Here is a 25,039-nt window from a genome sequence, read left to right on the forward strand (position 1 = left end):
ATTCGTTGTTCATGCGGTAGTCAAAAGAAATGGGATCCTTATGGCGGGTAATTTTCATAACTTGGCATTTCTTTAGGTTAAAATCTAACTTACATCGAACACTCCAAACCAATACACTATTTAAATATTTCTGTAGGACGGAGCATTCTCTGACTGATCTCACCTCTTTAAAAATGTTCACATCATCGGCAAAAAGCAGACATTTTGATGTTTGATATCATCTGGCAAGTCATTAATGAATGACAAAAAGAACAAGGGCCCCAAATTTGAACCTTGGGGTACCCCTGAAGAAGCATGGAATTTGCCTGAGGTATTTCCATCATGCCTAACCACAAAATATCGATCCTGAAGATAGCTCCTAAAAAGATTCATGATATTATGGAAGAGTCCAAATCTATATAATTTTTGCAGCAAAACACCATGGTCCACCCTGTCGAAGGCCTTGATAAAATCCATGAATATTCTGTCCAGTTGAACCTTATTTTCTAGGGAGTTATTTGCTTCATTGGTTTATAATAGCAGATTTGTGTTGTGTGGTCATAAACCCGTGCTGTTGCTCAACTAAGGCTCCTTCTACATAGCCGTACAATTTAGTATGGATTATCTGTTCAAATAGTTTGGAAGGAGCACACATAATAAATATCGGTCTGTAATTTTTTATATTACGTTTGTTTCCTGTCCTATGAAGTTTTCCATTGTGTCGGAAAGTTAGCATTGTTGATTATGATATTAAATATGTGGAGTAGTGGGTGACGTAACTATTCATGGCCACTGTTCGGACTAGTCAGTCCTACTGTGATTTCGTCTGATTTGAAGTCAAATAAACCAGGAATCAAACTTTAACTATTTTTAATCTTCAATTTCAAAATTATATTAACAAGTCAATGTCATGACAAATTTTTTCTTTTTTTTTTGTAAGCATAAAAACAAGTGATAAATACTCATTAACTCAATTAAAATACATGGTGATTCTGACAACAACATTCTCCCCCTCATGATGAAATCACTACAGCATTGAATTCGTTCTTCAAACATTTGTATCGTTTTTTCCAATTAATTTGCATATTTTGGCAACAGGTCGTTTATAGATTCCTGTTTGGGTTTTCACTTCGACAACTCGAATTTTTCCGTCCTTCCCTTCATAAACCTTCTGTATTTTTCCGACGGGCCACATATTTCTGGGAAGTGTGTCGTCCACAACAACGACAATGTCATCCAGGGAAATATTTTCTTTCTTAGAGTACCATTTCGTATTTTTGTTCAAGTTGACCAAATATTCTTTTTGCCATCACCTCCAAAACATATCATCACCTCCAAAACATATCCGCTAGCGCCTGGGTGACTCTCCAATGTTTTCTGCAGTTTGCGTCGCTTATCTCAAATTCTCCTGTAGGTGGTGCAGATCCATCAGAACACTGAAGTAGGAAATGATTGGGGGTTAGGCTCTCAATATCCAGGGCATCGTTCGAAACGTAAGTCAGTGGTCTGCTATTCACCATGTTCTCAGCTTCAGCAATAAATGTTTGAAGTACCTCTTCTTTGGGATGTCTCTCTTTTAATGTAACTTTGAGCACATTTTTAACCGATCTTACAAGTCTTTCCCAACTTCCGCCCATGTGAGGTGAAGATGGCGGTATAAATTTCCACGTTATAGAATTAAAGCATAAAAATTCCGAAATTTTTGTTGAGTCAAACTTTTTTATTGCTTTTATCAATCCTCGATCAGCAGAACGTAGATTGGTGCCATTGTCGGAATGTATTTCTCTTGGATATCCCCGTCGACTAATGAATCTTCTGATGGCCATGATGGCACTATCAGTATCGAGCGAATGTGCAATTTCCAAGTGGACTGCTCGAATACTCATGCAGGTGAAAAGCACGATATATCGTTTTTCAGTTCTCCTTCCAACAGTTACTACTATTGGACCAAAATAGTCCATCCCTGTAATAGCGAAGGGTCTTGTGAAACTTTGTAGTCTGCTTTTAGGTAATTGCCCCATTTCAGGTACTTGAGGTTGGACTCTCATTTTCCTGCAGAAGAAACATGCGGTTTTTCATTTGCGAACTGCACTTCTCATTACCAAAATCCAAAATTTCTGGCGGAGTTCATTTATAATGAGTTCTTGTCCTTGGTGGTTAAAGTTAATATGATAGTGCTCAATTAGCAATTTCGTGAAACGATGTTTTTGATCAAGTATTGCTGGATGTTTCTGGAAATAGGTGAGATCTTTGGCTTGCTCAAGTCGTCCTCCTGTCCTTAGTATTCCTTTATCATCAAGTAATGGCGACAGGGTATATATACGGCTTGATATACTGAAAGTCCTTTTGTTTTGTAAATCTGCAATTTCTTGATGGAAACATTCGTTCTGCACATATTTTATATACATTTCTTCGGCTTTTTCCACTTCTGAACACTCCAAATTTGTGCTTACTTTCCTTTTTCTGCAGTTGTTGATGAATCGAAGCATCCATGCAGTGGCTCTAATCACTCGTCGGTATTTGGAAAATCTGTCTAGGCTGGGCAAATAACTGTGTGTAATTGTTGTTTTCAGTATAGTTTCTCTTTTCATTTCCAATTCCATTTCTTCTAGGGGTTCGTCAGTTTCTTTCGGCCAATGATTCTTAGGAAATGTCAAAAATTTTGGTCCAATAAGCCATCGACTTTCATTTGCACGGAAAAGTTCTCTCGTACTTTCATCTGCCACGTTATCTTCTCCAAAAACCCAGTGCCAATTAGATACATCTGTTATCCCAGTTATTTCTCCGACCCTTACTGCTACAAAAGTTTTATATCTTTTTGTCTGAGATCGAATCCAATGTAATACAATTCTGGAATCCGTCCATGAGTAAATTTTTGATATGTTGATTTCTAAACTTTCTTTCACAGAATTTATCAATCTACTTAACATTACAGCAGCCTGTAGCTCTAGTCTGAGTATTGTTATTTGTTTTATAGGTGCTACTCGAGTTTTTGCACTTACAAATGATGTATAGATTATATTTTCGTGAATAAATCGTAGATAAATGACAGCTGAAAATGCTTTCTCACTACTGTCACAAAAACCATGTAGTTCTACTTCTTCACTGGCAAATAAATGACAACCATAACATCTGGGCACGCATGTTTCCTTGATGTTGTTGAGATTCTCCAATAACTGTATCCATTTGGTATTCATATTTTCAGATGTCTCATCATCCCAACTGATTCCCTTTTTCCAAAGTTCTTGTAGAAAGATTTTGAATTTTATAACTAGTGGTGATAGGAAGCCTAGTGGATCAAAAAGGGACATAACCAATTTAAGAACTTCCCTTTTCGTTGGTAACTTGGGTTTTTCTAGAATTTTAGAATCTATATTTCCTTTATTCAGAGAAAATATAATACTGTCTGATTTTTTTGAGTTCTGGATCTTGAATGTTCGGGAATTTCGTCAATAACATTTTGAGAATTGCTGATCCAGTTGCAAATGCTGAATCCTGCTTTTCCATGGATTTCTATTACTTCCAAAATGAGTTTGACGGCTTCTTCTTCAGTTTCTACACTATCTAAGTAATCGTCAACATAATGTTTTTCAATGATTGCTTTAGCTGACTTGGGAAGTATGTGATAATGTTCTTCAGCATTTTTATTTTTCACAAACTGAGCCATACAGGGAGAAGATGTCGCTCCGAATGTCATGGCCTTCATTTCGTAAACATCAGGATATTTTGATCGATCCACACCTCGCCAGAAAAAGCGTTGAGCTGAGCAATCATCATCTCGGATGCTTACTTGATGGAACATCTCCTTTATATCTGAACAAAAGGTGATCGACCAAATAATTGCTGTTAAGTTTTTTAACAAGTCTGGACCTTGAAGAAGATGATCATTAAGGCTAGTTCCACTCGACTTTGCTGCGGCATCAAATACCAATCTCAGCTTGCTTGGTGTGTTGGGGTTTACCACTCCAAAATGTGGTAAATACCAAGTTTTTTGGCCCTCTCTTTAAGCTTCAGTAACGCTCAGCTTTCGAATATAGCCTTTTTGAGTATATTCTTCAATTTTTCTACAGTAGTCAGCTGCAAATTTCTTATTTTTATCCATTTTCCTCTCCATACATTTGAGGCGATTCAGTGCTACAGGTTTACTGTCTGGTAATGTAACATTTTCGTTTCTCCATAAGAGCCCGATCTCAAAATGATTTCCAACTCGTTGAATAGTATTTTCCATGATTTTCAAAGCACTTTCGTCTTCTCTAGATCTACCATTTTCTTCTATGCATTTTATTCCAAAATTTTCAATTCTAAATGAATTTTTTCCCAGTTTGTGGATATCTTCATTTGCTCCTTCTTGAGACTTACAACAAACGTGAAATATCAGAGAATTCTCAAGAACCTTTCCTTGTGGATATCTTCCATGTACTACACATCCAAGTAGAGTTTTAGAAACAAAAGGCGTATTGCAATAACTCTGATAAATTTTCCTGGCAATTGTTAAGGCACATTGGTCTTGGCCATTAAGAATAGTTGGTTGGGCATCATAAAAAGAAAGAACTGGCGTTTCCTTGATGTATGGGTAGGTTTTACTCATATTTTCCACATCAATTGTTTGCTTTGGAAGTGAAAGTCCGCTGACTGTTCTGACTTCATTTATTTTGTACATTTTTGAGTTTTCTTCTATTCCAGATAGCTCTAAAGTCACCTTTTTCGAATTTTCTTCATTTTTTGTTACGTTGTTGAGCCACTGATAGCATAGTGGTTCTACAGGTCCGTCTAATCCTATTTCTTGAGCGATTTTGCTGTATATCATTGTTGTTGTTGCTGCTTCATCTAACAAAGCAAATTTATAAATTTCCTTATTGGGTCCTTTTAGTTTCACGGGAATTATTCGAAGTAGTATTGTAGGATTTTCTTCTTGAAAAAAGTTAATTTTTTCCACATGAATGTCTGGATCGTCGTCCTTGTTCAAGAGTGAAACATTATTCACTGAACCTTCCGCCGCCTTACTTTTATGATCAAGATTGTGAAGTATGTTGTTATGGAATTTTTGGCAATTTTCTATTCCACACTTTTGTTTTACCCTGCATGAATATATATTATGAGCTGGCTTTAGGCAGTAAAAACAAAGCTTCTTTGATGTCACAAATTTCCATTTTTGGTCGATGTCAAGTTTTTTGAAGTTTTGGCAATCTGTCAAAATATGATTATTCTGGAAGTTGGGACATTTCTCATATTTTTTTGTAGAAAATACATTTATATTTTTCCTGCCTTGAAATTTGTCTTGTTCAAATCGTTTTTCAGGATAACTATAACTGTTGAAATCAGCACAACTTGACGCAGCTAAAGCGATTTTGCGCATCCATAGTGAAAATGTTTTTGAAGTGATGGTTTCTTCTGAAGTGGATTCTTCAGCCCATTTGAGTCTTAGAAATGGAGGTAATTTCATGATAATTTCATTTAATATTGATGGATTCGTCATTTGTCCAGTATTTTGAAATAGTTCCATAGTTGTAACCAAATTTTCGATAACGTTTGAAAATGGCAGGTACGTTTCAAATCTTCCCGCTTTTGGAGGAGTGGCTCGTCGAACTTTTTCTATCAAATTGAAAACAATGAATTCAGGTCTACCGAATGTTATTTTCAAGGTTTCAATTATTTTCGTTACATTTTTAGGGGCGATAAGGAGTGGTTGCACTGCTCCTTTGGCTCTCCCTTTAAGGCATCTTTGCAGACGCATAATATTTTCGTCTTCACAAATATTCAAAAGATTAGTGGAACGCTCGAACTGACTAAAAAACAGCGGCCAGTCTTCTGGATTTCCATCAAAAGTGGGCAAATTTGTTTTTGTTTCATCTGAACGTTCGGAACTTTTTGATTTGTTGGAGTTCTGCTTGAATACATCACAGATCTGGTTGAAATTATCAGCAGTCATTGTAATGAAATTATTTGTCGTCGGCAAATCGGTGTTAATACCCGTTTCTTCAATTTTCCAGTTTGCTATCTTTTCTTGAACACTCATTTGGTCTAAATCGATAACACTATCAGCACCGTAAATTGTAGACTTTTTGGACGAACCTTCCTGAATCAATTCACGTTTTAATTGAGCTTCTTTCCTTATCAGCTCTGCATCTCTATCAGCTTGCTTTCTTTCTATTTCAGCTCGCCTTTTCTCCACTTCAGCTAACTTTCTTGCTTCCTCCAGCTCTATTTCAAGTATTCTTCGCCTAGAACTTGATAATCCAGTCTCTTTGGAAACAGCTCTTGAACGTGAACTTTTGTTGGTATTCAATTGATGGTTTTGAGGAATTGGCATTGTTTGTGGTTTATCACCTACGTCACTGTATCATTCGGGAGGAAGTCCTTTAGTTTTCCTTTTACTTTTTTTTGGGTTTGGCATGGACATGTTTCTCCAAATTTCCTTTTTCTATTAATTTTTTTTTACTCGAAGGACCAATGTTCGGACTGGTCAGTGCTACTGTGATTTCGTCTGATTTAAAGTCAAATGAACCAGGAATCAAACTTTAACTATTTATCAATTTCATAACAAATTTTTTTCTTTTTTTTTTGTAAACATAAAAACAAGTGATAAATACTGATTAACTCAATTTAAATACATGGTGATTCTAACAGCCACCCTTCACTATATACGGCGGTATACCATCTACACCTGCAGATTTTTTTGGCTTCAATTTCTTTACTGCATCATCAAAGTCCTATTTAGTTATAGATGTTATCGAGAAGGTATCGTTAGTAATGTGCTGAAGACTTTTAAAAGTTGTTTCGTAATTGCTTGCGTTGGTAGGGTACACACTGGCAAAGAACTCTGCGTAATACTGTGATATATATTTTGGTGGAATTTCAATGTCATTGTATATAAAGTTTTCATTGGTTGAGCTTTGATCTTTTTTTCTGTTAACATAGTTCCAAAAAGTATTAATATCAGTGCCCACATTATGTTCGATAGTTTTCAAGTATTTCTTATGTTCTTGTTTCGAAAGTGAATTTAATTTTCTTTTCATCTCTAGATATTTTTTGCATGATATTCAGAAATATGTTTAATTTTTTGAATTTTTAAGTTTTTCCTTGAAATTTAAAAAAATCGTTCGTAACAGACAATTTTGTATTAAGATTATTATTGTTTGAAGGTGATTGACAATGTTTCATGATAAATTTCACTAGTTCGGACTTCCATTGTCTACTATATAAAATGATTTGAAATTCCTGAAACAACTAAAAACGAAGAATTAAAAATGAATAGCTGAAAATAACAATTATATTAAGCAACATAAACCTGAAATGAAATAATAGTGAAATAAAATACAAGTAAAAATAGAACAATTGAATAAATAAAAATAAAGAAATGAAAAAGAAAATAAAAAGTGGAGAGATTCCAAGTCACGTTAGTTCACGAAGTTTCGATTGTTAGTATCTACAATCGTCTTCAGGTGATGACTGGACTGATTCCAGCTCTCTGAGAAATCAGTCCAGTCCAGCACCTTGGAAATGTGCTGAACATGCTGAGTCATTTCCTGGGTAACTGCGTAGTGGCTGATGCGATGTTTGTTTATTATGGTGCAATCCTTGGACAAAGGGTCCATTGATTTTTCTAATATAACAACTTCCCCCTTGAAAAGAAAGTTGATGCGGTGCTGCAACTTTCAGTCAAGCAAATGTTTCATTTCAGCTTAACTCAATTTCTTCCTCAATGGGTTCCTCTAGGTGGATACTGGGTCTTCTTCCTGGAGCTGGGAGTAATCTTCGTAATGAAGCGAAAGTTCTTCTGGTTCCAGGTGGTTGATCATCATTGCTTGATGTCATTATACCAATTTGCATAGAACGTATTTTTCTACATTTACAAAATATGTAAAGTACTATTATTGTTACAATTGTGAAAATAGTAAACCATGAAACATGTCGGTTTACGAATGGTTCATTTATAATTTGGTCCAACTGATCTGAATATTGATCTAATTTATGTTGAGCAATATTGAGATTGTCTACATTCAATTTACTCAATTTCAAAGGTTTTAAATGTGGTAAACTTTCTTTTTCTGGTACATCTTTGCAGCATTGATATGGTATTAAAATTGAATGACTTTTATAAGTTACATTTTGTTCATTTGCAAGTATTTTTGAATACACTCTTGTGTTTCCAATAAAAGCATTACAATTATCTTGGAATTTCAAGATTGAATTAGTTTTTATAATTCGTGTTTCAACCTCACGTTTTTGGCAATTTATTGTTACGGCTAAGGGGTCTGATAATGCAATTAGCCAAGTATTACTTTGGATTTCATAAACATAATCTTTTGCAAATAAAAGTGAAATTGAACACATTCTAGGAAGTTCTGAAAGTGGTCTCAAAATTTGAGCTTCGCACATTGCATACGATATTACATTTTGACATATATCAATATTATAGTTTAAGTTTTTACATGAACTTAAATTTTCAAATGCAGCATACAGCATTGAATCATCTTCTTTTGCTATGAATTTCTTATTTGTGGGTAAAATGTGATGTAACCCTGTTCGATTGTCCAAAATTGATATGGGGTACAATCTATAAACAATATATAATTCAGGTTCTACTAATGGTATTTTTAAAGTAAAGACAAGTCTTGAATCTGCTTGAAAAGCTTGTAATTCAATTATGTCTAAATATTTTGATATTAAAGAAAGTCTTGTTGGTAAAGGTAAATTGTTTCTTTGTATTGTTTGAGCAATTTCCTTAAGGGACGAAACTAAATCGTTTGGCTTTATAATTGATGTGTGAATGATATGGAGTCTGGCAAAAGTAATCGCGTTCAGCATATCATTTAAATAATCTTCTAGAAATACGTAACTTTCTAAAAGTTGTTCACAAATTTGGATGGCTTTCAACCTTGCGTTTATTAAAGATACTCTATCGGATAGCGTATATATCCATGCTTCAACTTGAATTATATCTTCATTAAATGCTTGTTCATCAACCTGTAATTGTCGTATTGTAGTATTAAATTCTTTAATTACAGAGGTTGTGACTGAAATTTGGTTTCGTCTTTATAAATCTTGTTAATACATTCATTGAAATATTCGCCATCCCTGGCATCAAGGTTGCCGGTTATAGCTTTCCATACGGAACCTATTCCATTTAAAAGTCCTCGTTTATATCGCTTATTACTTTTATTGTAATCAGTCGCGTCTATTTGCGTCTCTTCATATTTTAATTCTACTGAATCAGCTACTTTATTTAAAAGGCTTATATGTGTGCTTATTTCTGAACTGAAAGTTTTCATTCCTAAATTGTTTGTTTCAAGTAGGTGAATGAGATTACTTAGAATGTTTCGATTATGAACAATGGCTTCTTTCACAGGTGCCATATCTTTTACAAATAATAAAGTCCATTTTTCATTTGATATTTTCATGTTTCCTGTTTCATGATAATAAATACCTATAGTGTTATTCACAGGTACTAGCATATACTGGGCGTTGATTATTTGAATCGTAAGTGCCAGAAGAAGAATCATTCTTGATCTGAAACAAAACTTGGTTTCAGTCTATCGAAATTGACTTTTGTTGTTTGGTTAGTTTCAGGGCTTCTCAGTAACGCTGAGTTTTTGAAAATTTCTAATACTTCAAAAGGTCCGTTAAATTTATTTTCTAACTTATTCTTTATTTGGGACTCTTTTACATATACTTTGTCACCTATATTGTACGTTTTTGGTTCATGATGTAAGTTACTATCAAATCTTGCTTTAGCTTTTTCTTTCTTTCGTTCAGTGTTTGTGCGTGCTATTTTATAATAATATTCCATACGGTTATTAAGATCTCTGACATATTTCGTCAGAAGGTCTTTTTGATTATATATGGTTTCTGGGGGTCTACCGGATGTGTGTCCAAATATTAATTCATAAGGACTAAATCCGTGGGTTTTATTAAGACTGTTGTTATAACATATAACAGCATAGGGTATAATAAAAAATGGGTGGTCTTTAGGGTTTTCTGCTAGATTTACTCTTATCATTTCCATTAGGGTGGCATGGAATCTTTCAAGTGAACCATTTGATTGTGGATGGTCAACACTAGAAAATTGTTTTTACCGTTATGAAACTGGTCTAATATAATTGGAATCCGATCTTTGTCAGGAGTCGTTACAATGTTTTGACATATTTGGAATTTTATGTCATCGTTGTCAGCTAAAATATAGGATAACATTTCTTGTATTGGAAATCCTACATTTGTTTCGAGTTGGTATACTTTGTTTGGTACGAATAAATTTTGGTCTTTGTATAGAGAGCTAAACAAATATTCTATTGCTCCGTCATGATCAAAGGGTAATGGGATCAAATAATATTTTCGGTCTTTCACTGTTTTACTAGACACAACATTGATTTTGTTATAGAAGAAATCGGGATATTCTTCAAAACTGTCTTCGAGTATTTTGTCATGGATTTCTGTAAGCTTGTTTCTTTGCAGAAAAACAATTGTCTTTATGTTTTTTGTCTAAGAATTGGTCATTAATAAAGATGAATTTAGAATAGTCAATTAGTGATTTTGATTCATAAAGTTTTGTGACGTTTTTTAATTCTTCAAAAATTGTTTCCTGACCTATTTCCGTTTCAGTATCCGAAATTTTTTCATTTTCATTTTTTTTTTCATTTTCGATTGCTTCATTTCCAATTGCGAAAATTTTTGAATGAAATTTTGCGCATTCTTTGAAATAATTTATTTTAATTTTAGACAAAGCGTCTGCGTTTTTATGTATTTTTCCGGGTCTATAAATTACATTGAATTGGTATTCTTCTAATTTTAATCGCCATCTGGCTAATCGGCTACCAGGGTCTTTAATTGAAGATAATCACGTTAAAGGGCGATGGTCTACTATAAAATTGAATGCTCTTCCAAGGTAGGGACGAAAATGTTTAACTGACCATACCATAGCTAATAATTCTTTTTCTATGGTAGAGTATTTTGTCTCCGCTGGACATAATGTTCTGGATGCATAAGCGATAGGGAAATCTTTTCCTATGGGTCCTTGAGATAATACTGCTCCTATTGCAAAGGAAGATGCGTCTGTTGTTAAAATAAAAGGTTCTTCAAAGTTGGGGTATTTTAGAATTGGGGTTGACGTTAATGCTTTTTTCAATTCTTGAAATGCAAGTTTACATTCATTGTCAAAATTAAATTTCACATCTTTTTGTAATAAGTGTGTCATTGGTTTAGATATTTTGGAAAAATTTGGAATAAATTTTCGATAATAGCCTGCTAAACCTAAAAATTGTTTTATTTCTTTAACGTGTATAGGCTCTGGAAAATCTATTATACATTTAACCTTTTCTGGGTTTGGTTTTACTCCATCTTTGGTTATAAAGTGTCCTAAATATGCAATTTCTTGTCTTAAAAATTCGAATTTGTCGGGTTGTATTTTTAAATTAGCTTTTCGTAAACGTTTGAATACTAGTTTTAAATTTTGCAAGTGTTCGTCAATTGTTGGGGAATAAATTATTATGTCGTCCATGTAGACTAGACATCTTTCGTTTCTAAGTCCGGTTAATATATGGTCTAAAATTCGTTGAAGGGTGGAGGGTGAGTTTTTCATCCCGAATGGCATTATCAGGAATTCGTAGAGGCCATTTTCTACGGAAAATGCAGTTTTTTCTTTGTCTTTAGGATCCATTTCAATTTGGTGGAATCCTGATGCTAAGTCAAGTGTGGTGAGGTATTGACACTTTCCTAACTGATCTAAAAGGTCTGAGATATTAGGTAGAAGGTATTTATCATCTACTGTGAGTTCATTTAATTTTCTATAATCGATTACAACGCGCCATTTTTGTTTTCCAGATGCGTCAAGTTTTTTAGATACTATCCAAACTGGGGCTGACCAAGGTGAGACTGATGGTCGTATTATATTTTGTTCTAATAATTTTGAAATTTGAGTTTTCACTTCATTTTTATGAATGTGTGGATACCTATATGATTTTGTTGAGATTGGTTGTGCATTCTCTTTTAGTTTTACAGAATGTTTTATTTCACTCGTGAATTTAAATGATCTCCTTCTATGTAGAATATGTCTGAGAATTCTAAACAAAGGTTCTCAATTAGTTCTTTTTCTTCTTCATTTAAATGTTCTAAACGAAGCAGACTCTTTATTTCTGTTGAACGATTTGGAAAAATTTCACTGAAATCATTTTGAATTTCATTTTCATTAAATTTTTCGAATTGTAAGTCTGGGAAGTCAATGGATTTTTCAATTGCGTTTCCATTTACAACTGTTACCAAAAATTCTTCTTTTTCATTTATTTTTACAAGAGCATTTGGAAGTCTTACTTTTTCTTTTTCAGCAGCTAACAGTATAGTTTCTGTATTTCTTAGTTTCGATTTTAATTTTACTCTTGGTTCGATTTTTATGTTGTTAATAGGGATTTCGTCTTCTAGGTATTTATAATAAGCATATTTAATTTCGAAAAAATAATTATCAGGGTCATACTCAAAAATATCATTTATTTCAGCTTTTGATGTTTGTGGGTTAAGAGTGACTTTATTTTGATTTTGTTTCTCTTCCGTTTTTTGGTCATCAATCATTTCTGTTGCTTTTATTAGCGGGATTGTGCCATAATTTAATTTTAATTGTTTTTCTTTAATATCTACTACTCCTTCAAAATTTTCCAAAAAATCACATCCTAAAATTCCGTCAAAATCGATATCTAAATCGTGTATATAAACTTTGTGTTCAACTCAATTTTTTCCAAATGGTAATAATACGGATTCAGTAATTGTTACTTTTCCTTCAGTTACTCCGGTTATTTGAATGTTTTCTTTAAATCGTTTTGAATAATTTTCTACAGTTTTCTTTTTGAAAATTAATATTCCTGCTCCGGTATCAATTAGTATTTTAAAATTGCTTAGACTGTTTATATAATAAAGATTGCTTAGGATCGGGCTTATACGAATAATTGTTCTTTGTTCATTGTTCGAACAGGACTGATATTCGTTTTGATGACTGCCGCAAATTTCTCGGTTATCGGCTGTGCTACGCATGATGGGTCTATTAATAGCTTGTCTGTATACTGGGTTTGTCGTAATTGGGGCTTGATATTGTCTGAATGACTGCTGGTAGTTCGTATACATGGGTCTCTATAGGAAGGTTCTCTATAGGAGGGTTGTCTATAGGAGGGTTGTCTAAAGACAGGGTATTGTGAAAATCCTCATAGAATTGTCCTTCTTCATATTGATTTTGAAAATAATTGTTTTCATCATAACATGAATTATTTTCCGAACTGTATTGATATTGGTTGTCATTATAAAGATATTCGTTTTGGTCATACTCATTATCGCCATTATAATCATTATAATCGAGATAATGGGTTCTCATGTTATTATTTATTTGATTTTGGGGATTTTTCTGAATTACTGTGGGTCTATTTTGTGGTTGACCATAATTCTGTTGTCTAAATTGATTCATTTGATTAGGTTGTGTACGTTGTTGTACTTGGAAGTTTGGTCTTGGAATATATGATTGTTGGTAGTTTTGAGGTCTTTGAAGATCTTGTTGAAAACTTTGACTTTGGTTTTGATTTCCAATGGGTCTTATTGGATTTTGGCTTTGCATATAATTTCTTTGGAAATTATTTTGGGTGTTTGTCATTTGTTTTGGTCTATTTTGACTTTGATTTGGAGATGAGCGTGTATTTAATCTTTGATTTTCAAAATATGAGAGCTGTATCTCACGTTTTATTCTGATTGATGCTTCTAACATCGTTGTTGGGTTACTTGCTCGTATAATGTGACCTAGTTTGGGTTCTAATCCTGTCAATAAAGTATTCAATATCATTGACTCGATTAGTACTGATTGTGCAATTTTTTGTTCGTGAGTCAAGTTTGAAGCTTGTATGCAAGATAACATTTTTGCATTATGACTTTGTAGTCTTGAGAAGAATGTCAGTGCATTTTCTCCATTTCCTTGTTTTATTCTCTGAAGGTCTTGAATTAGTGACGTTAGATCTCGCGTATCACCAAAGTGAGAATTTAATAAACCTCTGATCTCTTGATAAGTTCCTGGGTTTCTGGAATTTATCAATTGAGCAGCTTTTTCTCTCAATTTATTTCTAATGTGAATTGTGAGTAAAGTTTTTTGTTAGTCTACGGCCATGCGTTCGGCATGATCGCAAGCATTTATGAAATTTCCTAGCGAAATTGAATCACCATCATATTCGGGAACAATTGAAAATATTTCAGAAAGTTTGTAGGGTTCAATTGGATCATTATTTTCTGCCATTTTTAAATTTGTAATTCAAAATTTGAACGAGGGTTAATCAAAATTTCAACTTCAATTGTGATGATAATTCAAAGTGTAAACACGTTTTTCTTATCTTAGTTTCTTATTTTATTCTTCTTGTTCCTTGTTGTGGCTTCTGGTTGTTTGGTGTGGCGGGATGAAGTCCTACTTCATGAGCTCTGGCTACAGCAAGATGAGCAGCGTTTGACGACTCACGCGTGTTTCCTGGAGTGATTTCTTCACAACGGATGGGCAACGGCGACGACTTATGCGGGTTTCTTGTTGCTGAAGAGACCGTCCTGCCACTGGGTTTATGCTTGTTCTTCTTCTAGTCGAAAGTCTGGAGACTACCGCTGTTTGGATATCAGCGTTTCTCAAGATCCGTACCACTGCACCAATTTGTTATGTGGTTCACACTGAATTTATATTTTTAAAAAGAAACTTTATTGAACATAATTATTTACAATAAAGTATTAAATGTTACAAATAATGATTCAAGATTTCGACGAACTTGGATAGTCGCGAAGTTTTTCAAGAATCTGATCAAATGTTACAAATAATGATTCAAGATTTCGACGAACTTGGATAGTCGCCAAGTGGTTCAAGAATGAGGCGTCCTCTTGTTTTCCCATATTTATAGGATCAGGAACTGCTGATGTAGATATGCGTTTCTTCGAATGTTCTAGAAAAACCTTGGAAATGTGCTGAATATGCTGAGTCATTTCCTGGGTAACTGCGTAGTGGCTGATGCAATGTTTGTTTATTATGGTGCAATCCTTGGACAAAGGGTGCATTGATTTTTCTAATATAACATATATATTCGCCCTCCTCGAGTCCACACATTTCTGGGGTTGAATAATTTCGTGGCATTTATGAATAGTCCATAGCTTGTTTTTTCTAGATTTTCATTAAAAAAAATGCCGCTACCTTAGAGATATTCCTTTGAACTCAACACTTCATTTATTTTTATTTGGGTTACGAACTCTACTATTATTGTTTGTGGATTATTTGTTTGGACTCTTCCCAGTTATTTATCAGGTTGATAACAATTGCCAACAAGTTTTCTTTATCAGCTTCGTTAACGCCCAATAACCTCAGATTATTCTTCTTGATTTTTGATCTATACTATATAGTCTTTCCCTATTTTTATTGATACTATTTGCATTGTTTTTAACTAGTTTATCCATTGAATCCATTCTCTGACAGAACTTATCAAATTTTTCCTCTATTTTTCCCAACTTTTTTCAAAGTGCCCTTCAATTTTGGCCATGAACTTTCCATATACCTTGCTTATCATTGCTTTTATTGTGATTTCATCCATTCTTTGCTGGCCCGAGCGAGTATTCGCATTCATCAGCATGACCCACTTACTATTGTGATTGAGATATCGAGTTTCTCGTGAGAAGAAATGATCACAGATAGTAGTTTTCAACTAGAAAATTTCTGCCCGAACTCACTTTCCAATGATGTTAACTTTTGAATTTGGTGAGTTTCTAATACTTTTAGACTTCAGAAATACCTTCAACTAACAAATTTAACAGGTACTGTGAATCTTAGCGATTGGAGATATGTACAGTAAAGTAAATTAACGGGGTCTCTCAGTCAAAAAATTAAAAATCAAAACTCTGCTTTGCTTTGCCAAGCTTTCGCTTCTAATGGGAAGCTTCTTCAGGGCCTATAATTTATGGAGTTGTGGTTTTTTTGCCAATGAATAACATCACAATTCATACAGTAAAAATGGGTAAAAAACAATGAATTGAACATATAAATCGACGAAAGAAACATTGATGGATTTTTTAGACAAATGTCATACCTTCATATAAATGTAATTTTTCAATGAGTATGATGATTTCATAATTTTTGACTCTAAAGAAAGTTATTGATTGATATAATTTTCATTATTATTATAATTTTGATGTAGTTCCAGTAAGTTACTGTATATACTGCTGAGATTATCAATGTCAGTTTTCCTATTCAAACAATCAAAAGAATTTCAACCATTTCAAGAAAAAGGCGTTTGCAAATATCTTTATCTGTATGTAAAACTTTTTTATATATATATATATATATATATATATATATATATATATATATATATATATAGTCTGTGCTCTTCGAGAAAGGGTACGAAAACAAGACAAATAGGAATGATGAAACAACAGTACCTCAGTGGGTGCCGTTCCGAAAGAATCACAGTTGAAGTTCTGGGACCACTGCCAAAACCAAAACGAGATGCTAAAACGGTGGCAGAAGCCCTGTTGCAGGACGTCATCGCCAGTCCTCAGGAAATACACTCAGATCAGGGTCTCAACGTCGAGTCGGATTTATGAGACGATATTATGATTTCATTGGAAAATAAAGAAGACTAGAACAACTGCTCTTCACCCACAGCCTGATGGAATGGTCGAGAGGCAGTATGGCTCTACCAAATTCAAAGTCAGAAAAGTTTGTGTTCCAAATTGGAGGGACCATGGCGGGGACCTTACTTGATAAACGATCTGGTGTACAAAATCCAATTATCACACAGACGCAAGTCTAGAGTTGTCGGCATAGAAACACTGAGTCCTCACATAAGTCGTGATGTTCCCTCTTGAAATGTTGTTCGGGGCGAACAGCCTCACGAAATGGGGTAGTATTGTGAATAATTTCCTGAAAGAAAGATAACGTCAGCCGCTGCTGGCCGTCGTTAATTGATTCTGACATGGCTGAAATCACGCTCAGCCTGGTTGCCATATCTGATAGAAATGTGCAGACGTTTTTGACTCTTCCGTTCTTCCCGACGCTACTTCGATTATATCTAGCCTGACAATGTACAGTGAATACGGATGTGTCCAGGTTACTTTTTTCCAGAATCACCTTCACTCACATGGTTTGCGGTAAAGAGTATGGTTTCTTGTACGTGATAGATAGGGGATCCGATGGGTTCCTGCGTGAGTTCTTCGTCTCATTCAAATAATACAATGAAATATTTGATACACATACTCTTGAAAAAGGATAACACTAGCATAGGTTACAGTATTTTGAGTCCTGAAGTTTTTAGTCATTTCGGTATCTTAATGTTGTCTAAGGTCTGCATTCACTGACACATACAAAGGGCAAGTGTGTGAGTTAGCATTACCTAGTTTCTTTCTTCTGACGTAATATTTCTGAGCTAGATTCCCAACGGTGCACTTGGTCGTAAACTGAATTCTTCTCTTGAAAACCGATTCACTCCAGCAGCATTTCCCATTCACCACAGTGAATGAGAAGTTATATTGTGTGACGAGAAAATACCTAAGAGATTCATTGAAAAAGACACTTGCCATTTAGCCGTATACAATAACTTTCTCCAATATCAGTTATTTTTTCACGTCGATGCAAGTAATAATTTAAATAACTGAATATCACTTTCAATCAAATCATGCATATATTGAAATCAACGACAAAACTCTCTACTTAGAACGTATTAGTGACTAACAATTACGTATAATACTTCAATAATACATTTGAATCCAATGAGTTCTTATATTCTCGTCAATAATAGATATCACACCGTTTTCTGTGGAATCAATGGGTATATGGTTCATCAGACAATACTGTTTTCTCAATGCAATAATGAACTTTCAATGACTTTACAGGAGAACTACATATCGTCAATGGAGAAACAAAACACGTTGGAACATATTCTTATGCTTCGCAAGATCCGTGGATATTTCCTGCTACTATTCGCCAGAATATATTATTTGGATCCGAATACGACAAAGAGAGGTATAACGAGGTCATATGTGTGTGCGACTTAGAGACAGACTTAGATCATTTTCCTGATGGAGACAATTCTCTTTTGGGAGATTCTGGAGCATCTTTAAGCGGAGGTCAGAGAGCAAGGATCAGTTTGGCAAGAGCGATATATAAGGAAGCAGAAATATACCTACTCGATGATCCACTTTCTGCCGTCGACGTCCACGTAGCAAAGAAGTTATATGAAAGTTGTATCAACGGATTCCTCAAATACAAAACAAGGATATTGGTGACCCATCAAGTTCACTATTTGAAAAATGCTGACAACATCATTATTCTGAAAGAAGTGAGTTGGATCACTCAATCATTTGACGAATATTTTTCATGACTTACACTATTTCAGGGCCGTATTGAAAGTCGTGGAACATATGAGGACTTATCCCAAGATAATCTGTCATATGCAAAATTTCTTTTCACTGATAAAGATACTTCTGACAACAAAACCCTGTCGAATGATGAAAGAGTAAGTTGAAAATTTTATATTTCTCATATTCTTTTCAACATATTGTCCTGAAAAATGATGTATAGAAACATATCTTCACGTAACGACTTCATAACATATTTCATTCACTCTTCAATATGGTTTAGTGCACATTATATTTATGTTTTCACGATCTAGAATAATCGTTAAAGTCAATATATGAATACGACGTCAGACAAAGTTTTTTTCAAAAATGTATTCAAAAATTTTCAAAAATTTTAAATAGGACTGTATAAACATAAAATTCTCTTTCCAACGATATCTCAAATCACTTCTATTCAAAATGATGACAAAGGTGCCATTCACTCCAAATTCTTTGAAAAATTATCAAACAACTCATTATAGTGGGAAACAAAAACGGAGTTTGAAAAGTATTCAAGGAAAAAAAATCAAATCCTCACGAATTTTTTATTTTATAGAGCAAATTTTTACTCGATTTTCATTGATTTTTTATAGACAGTGGTATTATTTGAACTTTGACATTGAAGTGAACTTCTTTCACTGCAAAAAAATGTTAACAATACCACGCGGTTCATTTTTTGTGCTGATAAAAGACTGTATAAGTATTAAACTTCCACCACCTCTCCACTGACACTGAATGATGATTTCTTTGTCATTTTTTTCTCAGTGAACTGTACATGTTAAAGTTCAAAAATTACATCTTCCCATTGAGCTTTGAGGAATTAATTTTCAAAAAGTACGTGAATTGCTGAAAATTTCTCAATCTGAACAAACGTCGCGTCGTCTTGAATCGAATATAAAGAAAATATGTCTATAAAATGGATATTTGTATTATATTGTGTAAAAAAAAAATATATACTATCATATGGGGTTTCACAGTGTTTTATTTATATTTTCTTGATTTGAGTTCAGTTCCATTTACACTAGAATAGATTAAATAGACTGAATTGAAGAGATTGCTTCATTATTACAAATATCGCATAGGAAATGAAATATAATCTTGTTATGAATTTCAAATATCTCACCCTACAACTAACGCCGTGTACAATTATTTCGTTGTCACCCGGTATATATCATATATCCATATCGGGAAAGTATTGGAGAACGATTCCCACGATGTTAATGGGTAACGCTCACCATAGAAAACAGAATATAAGACGTCCCACCGAGTCATGTGACTCCTGCCATGGTATGCCTACAGTATCCTTGGTTTTGAATTAAGGTGGCTGAAATAATATATGCGCCATCGCTATCACGTTTGGTTAGATAGGTAAAGCCGAAAAAAAATCATGAGAAAACCAGGATGGAACTATCGATACGAAATTTTCAAATATACCTACGAATTTTTCTATGCATCTTTTTATGAACTCACAAAAGGTCCGACAAATCACAAATAACTTCTTCTTCTGATGGTAGATAGCAGGGGGATCAACAAATTATTGGAAACCATATAAGTTTCAGCCAACGCAACGGTTGCTTTCAAATTATGTTTGTTATGTGAATACCATTTCAACGTGCCTTTAAATAAATTGAAAATGAAAGAATTTTTTAATATAGATTATGTTTCCTAACTGGACAGGTACTTCTTTCTGATGATCGGCATTGAGAGGTACCACAGATATATATTCTATTGGGGATAACAGTATAATTCTCAAAACGAGAACTAAGTAATCTATTATCCTTTGAGAAAATAACCTTCCTCTATATATATAAATCCTCGATAAGGTTTACAGAATGTGTCGGTGGTATATGTCATTAAATATTCAGTGTTCACAGCGTAGGTATATGATTTTGGAAATTTTGGATAGGATCACCCGATTGAAAATATTCCACAACAAAAGTAGTACTTTCGAATGGAGGACTATGAAGGATATTTTCAAACGAATACAATAAACTGAAAATGTTCTTGTATGGTGTTAGATACAAATACAAGTGGTAGGTTAAAACATTCAATTGTTGGGACTGACCCAATTGTTGGCCCTTGATCAAATTTTCTTTATTTTACTAAGCTTTCTGGATATTTCCCTAGAAATTTGTCTTTGATCTGAAATCTGGCAACGTCCCTGTGTAGGAAACCGGTGTCATTCTCAAGTGGCGTCAGTAATCGTAAATGTGTCGTGGGCCTGTTAGAAAACGGTACGATTTAATGTTTTTCGGTAGCTTGCTGACGGAATAGTGTACCTGCAAGTACGTGTTTGTTCTGGCCTGTGATGAGCTTTCCATTCATATAGTAAGTAGAGGTGTCGATACACATTGTTTCTTTATTGAATGAAGCGATTCTACTCGATTTACGTAATTATAAGGGTGACAGTTTTGAAGAATCGAACATTTCTATTGATGGTCACTGGTGCCAATCAATAGTTTTATATGAAAAATTTCGAAAATTAGTGATTGGCACTTCTTCTTTCAGGTCATCAACGATGCCCAAAGTGAAGAAAAATCGGAAATATTCCAAATCTTACCTTGAAGAAATTGTTTAAGCTGCTTTGAAAGATATCAATAATGGAATGCAGAAAAAGCAAGCATCTTTAAAATATGGTATTCCCAGATCTACACTTCAGTTCCGCTTGAGTGAAAAATTCAACAAAATTGAACATGGTCCAAGAACTTACTTGACAAGGGACGAAGAAAATCTATTGCAATCGTGGATTCTTCAGAGCCATAGAAAGGGATTCCTGAAGAGGAAAGATGACATTCAAGCCTCTGTAAAATCATTTCTTGACAATTTTTCTTGACCAACACCATTCAAAGATAGAGTACCTGGAGAACATTGGTATCAATGCTATATACAAAGATATAAAAAATTATCAAATCGAATTCCAGAAGGCGTCACAAATGCGAGTCAAAATATTTCAGAGAAAAAGAAGAAGAAAAAAATGGTTCAAAAACATTGAAATCTATTTGAAAGAAAAAAAATTAATATCTTTGAAGACCCTACAAGGCAATGTAGCCAATGTTGGTGATTTATCACCAGATTCGGTGATTTTCATGTCAATATGGTGATTTGGTGATTTTTCATATTCTGTGATATTTTGGTTATTTTTATTTGTTTATGATGAATTTTAAATTGAAAGAGAAGAACGCTAAGCTTGTCGCTCGCATAGCCCGGTAACTGAAAACGACAACCCCGCATTATTATCATGGGCATGAAGCATAAATTCACACAACTTAATCAACTCTTACCACTTGTATAGCATATGATTACATGAGTTCTATGTTCAATCACATATCTTCTGAGTTCTGTGGTTCTGTTCATAATTTAAATACTAACAATGTTAACTGAACCTAACCTATTTTCTTTTGAATCTTTATAAATTATAAAAAATATCAAAATGCAAAATTAGGAAAATGAAATAAAGACGATGAAATCCATGGATAATGATAAGTTTTTAGGTATTATTTGTGAAGGACAAGTTTAGCTATTTTTAAAGTTAGAGGCCATACATTTAGGATCCAAATTGGCAGCAAAATTTATAGGTGATGCATTCAATGCTTCGGTAAAATCTGAATTAAGAAAAAGATGTCTGTAGTTTTATTTGGAATTTATTAGCCAAATCATGAAACGTTTTTCTTTTAATTCATATTTTGCGCAAGCATTAAAGTTCTTCGATTTTTTGCATCCTCCAAGTATAGCTGAAATTATTACACTTGGACCATTAATTACGTTAAATATTTTGAAAAAGGTTTATTGTTGATATAAATGCATAAGATAGTGAATGGAGATTATTGAGTAACAGTGATATTTGTCAAAATGTAAAAAGAAGTCGATATGCTGAAATTTTGGCAGAATGTAAATAAAGTGACAAATGGTGATGGCACACAAGCATATCCCAATTAATTGGAATTAATTGCTTTCATATTTGCATTACCACACAGCAGTGCTTGTGTCGATAGAATATTCAGTCAGGTGAATATAAATAAAATAAAAATCAGAAACCGACTGAATTCGTATCCCCTTAGTGGAATTCTTAACTATAAAAGAGTGAAGAGTGAGGAATACTGTTACAACTTTGAAATTTTTGATAGTATACTAGGGAAATGTGATCATAAAATGTATGAATCAAAATAATAGTAGTAGGTAGTTGATGATCAAAATATACTTGCCATTAATTTTCTGTTTGTTTTTGTTCAAATATTTATTTACAAGAGAGTTCTGTTTATTTATTTTTTTTTCATTTATTGTCTTGGCCATTAATTTTTTGTTTGTTTTTGCTCAAATATTTATTTGTAAGAGAGTTCTCTTTATTTTTTTTTATTTATTGTGTAAGAATGAATATTCATTTCAATATATTTTCTGTTTCAAATTTTGTATTTAGTTTTGGTCACAATTTCCCAATAACTTTTTGTTCAATAGGCAGAATTTCTGAAATCTAGTGATAATTTTTCAAATCTGGTGATTTTTGTGTCACAGATTTGGTGATTTTGAATTTCGCCCGCCGGCAACACTGCTACAAAGGTTTATGATGGGGACGAAACTTGTTTTATGTTGTGCCCTAAAGAAGATGAAGTGATTGCTTCAAGAGGAGCAAATATGTCTATCAAATCAAACAAGGTCCATCAAAATGGGACATCACGGTAATGTTCACATTATCGGCCTTTGGATCTACAACACCATCTATGATAATATTTCCCTACAAAAGATTACCCAAGAATGTAGCAGAAAGCGTTCCAAAGGAATGGGACATTGGAATTATTGACAACGGATGGATGAAATCTCAAGTATTTTACGAATGTATTTCAGTTATTATAACATCCACATTCGGTGAAACAGAAAGTTGAATTTCCTATAATATCATTTGTTGATGGTCATAAAACCTACCACACTTATGAGTCAATTGTGTGGCAATTTGTAGATAACTCTTGTGTCGTTATATCCTAACGGCTGACATGTCCATTTTGAACTGAAAAACGCTTTGGAAAAAGCAGTGATCAATTGAAAAAGGAATAATCCATATACCTATGCAACTCACCGAAGTAAATTTTGCTTCAATCCTAGAAGATGCTTTAATTCAGCTCAAAACAAACACATTTTGTAATGGATCGTATGGTATCTCAGGGTTGTAGTGGATCAAACCTGGCTCTTTGTAGTGAAAAGCAGAAATGTGGTAGACTGTTCATTCTCAGATGACTTGACAAAACTAAAATACTGCTCGTTTAGATTTACACTTGAATTTTATATCCCTACCTACCTAAAATAGTGCAGGCACCAACCAAATATCAAAAGGATAATATTATGAGTTTTATTCAACCAAAAGCACGAAAACAGTTTCATCAATGTGTCGATCTTTTCTGACTTTTAAATGGCCTTTGCAGTATCCACGATCGAAATAGCCGTTGCCGTTTTCATGTGGAACTAAAAACACTCGCCTTGAAAAACCTTTCTCGAGCTGCTAATCGTAGCCCTGCCTAGAGCACATAGAAATGTATTGTGGGTTCTATAACGGAGTGGCGCTGTGGAAATCACGTTTCGCTACAAGTTTCGAATGGATTTAGAGCTTGATACCTTTTTCCAGGGAATGGTAATGCGATTGATTATACAAAATGTCTTGTAAACAAAAAGCCGAAAAGACAAATTCTGTTATTTTTCCTGAAGACAATAATGTGTCTCCCACTTTTGATGAATTCACTGATTTCTGTGATTCTAAAACCTTTGCTGAAATGAAGCAAGGAAAATCGATCGAAGAAATCCGAGAGGAGATGAGACACTTCAGAGTATTGCAGAAAATATTCCATAAATTCAATGTTATTAAAGTTGATCATCGAATACGTGAATCATCAGATATGGTTATCATCGATGATCTTCCTGATCAAGAGAATATAACTGACAAATCAGTTCCTCAAAGATCAGAAATGTTTCTGGTCGAACCTTCACCCGATAAAGATGTAGAGTTTGTAGTTGATCAATTAGTAATTGAGACATCCATTGTGGTTTTTAATGACACTTTTTCAGAAAATAATGATGAAGGTACTAAATTGAATGAAATATCGGATAATAATATGGACCTTGATGAAACATCCTTGGAGGTGAATCCAACGAAGGACAAAAATCTTCCTGTTGTTGATAGCTATCCGACAGAGACTGAAAAAAATGATATGTCGATTTTCATTTCGGCAGATCATACCTCTACTCATCTAGAATATACTCAATTAACAACAAAAATTCCAAGCGCTACTTCTTATTCTCTGACGATCGTAGATAATACGATGATCAAAGAACCAGCTGTGACTTATTCAGGAGAAACCACATCTCACACGGGAGATTGTGTGAATAACAAATTGAAGACTCATCACCTGTGGCCCAAGTCACCTGAAAGAAAAGGAAAACGAACAACGTAACGAATACCTTATGTCATAACTTCGAGTGGATGGAAAAAAGTATAGGAAGATGAAGAAAAGGCCAAGCTGGAAAAAGAAAAAAAAGGAGAAGACAAAGTAGTCAAGAAGCTGAGAACAAAAGCAAATCAGAGAAAAATCATAATTAATAAACCAAAGAAAAATTCTAAGGAGTCTCTGAAATCAGCCTCGTGTGAAAAAAAAATACTCCCTTTCCAGATGGAAATGAACATAGCAGTAAAAGAAATTCGATCGGA

At 33.9% G+C, this 25,039-nt stretch overlaps 1 protein-coding gene and 1 long non-coding RNA gene across 4 annotated transcripts in view; both read left to right on the forward strand.

Moving 5' to 3' along the window:
* The window catches only part of LOC111515950 (ATP-binding cassette sub-family C member 4), a 161,206-nt gene that overhangs the window by 105,726 nt on the left and 30,441 nt on the right, over window positions 1-25,039 (forward strand). For all 3 annotated transcript variants that reach the window (XM_074176982.1, XM_074176978.1, XM_074176986.1), the window contains 2 exons: window positions 17,848-18,293; window positions 18,351-18,470. In XM_074176982.1, coding sequence (XP_074033083.1) covers window positions 17,848-18,293; window positions 18,351-18,470 — 566 coding nt within the window. The remainder of the gene's footprint in view (window positions 1-17,847; window positions 18,294-18,350; window positions 18,471-25,039) is intronic.
* LOC141482947 (uncharacterized) lies at window positions 18,477-22,756 on the forward strand. The gene is made up of 2 exons (XR_012465816.1): window positions 18,477-20,679; window positions 20,860-22,756. It is a non-coding gene; the product is annotated as an uncharacterized lncRNA (long non-coding RNA).

Source organism: Leptinotarsa decemlineata, unplaced genomic scaffold (assembly GCF_025532065.1).
Source record: "Leptinotarsa decemlineata unplaced genomic scaffold, Ldec_3_MD MMD2_P_RNA_scaffold_14, whole genome shotgun sequence".
Taxonomy (NCBI): Eukaryota; Metazoa; Arthropoda; class Insecta; order Coleoptera; family Chrysomelidae; genus Leptinotarsa; species Leptinotarsa decemlineata.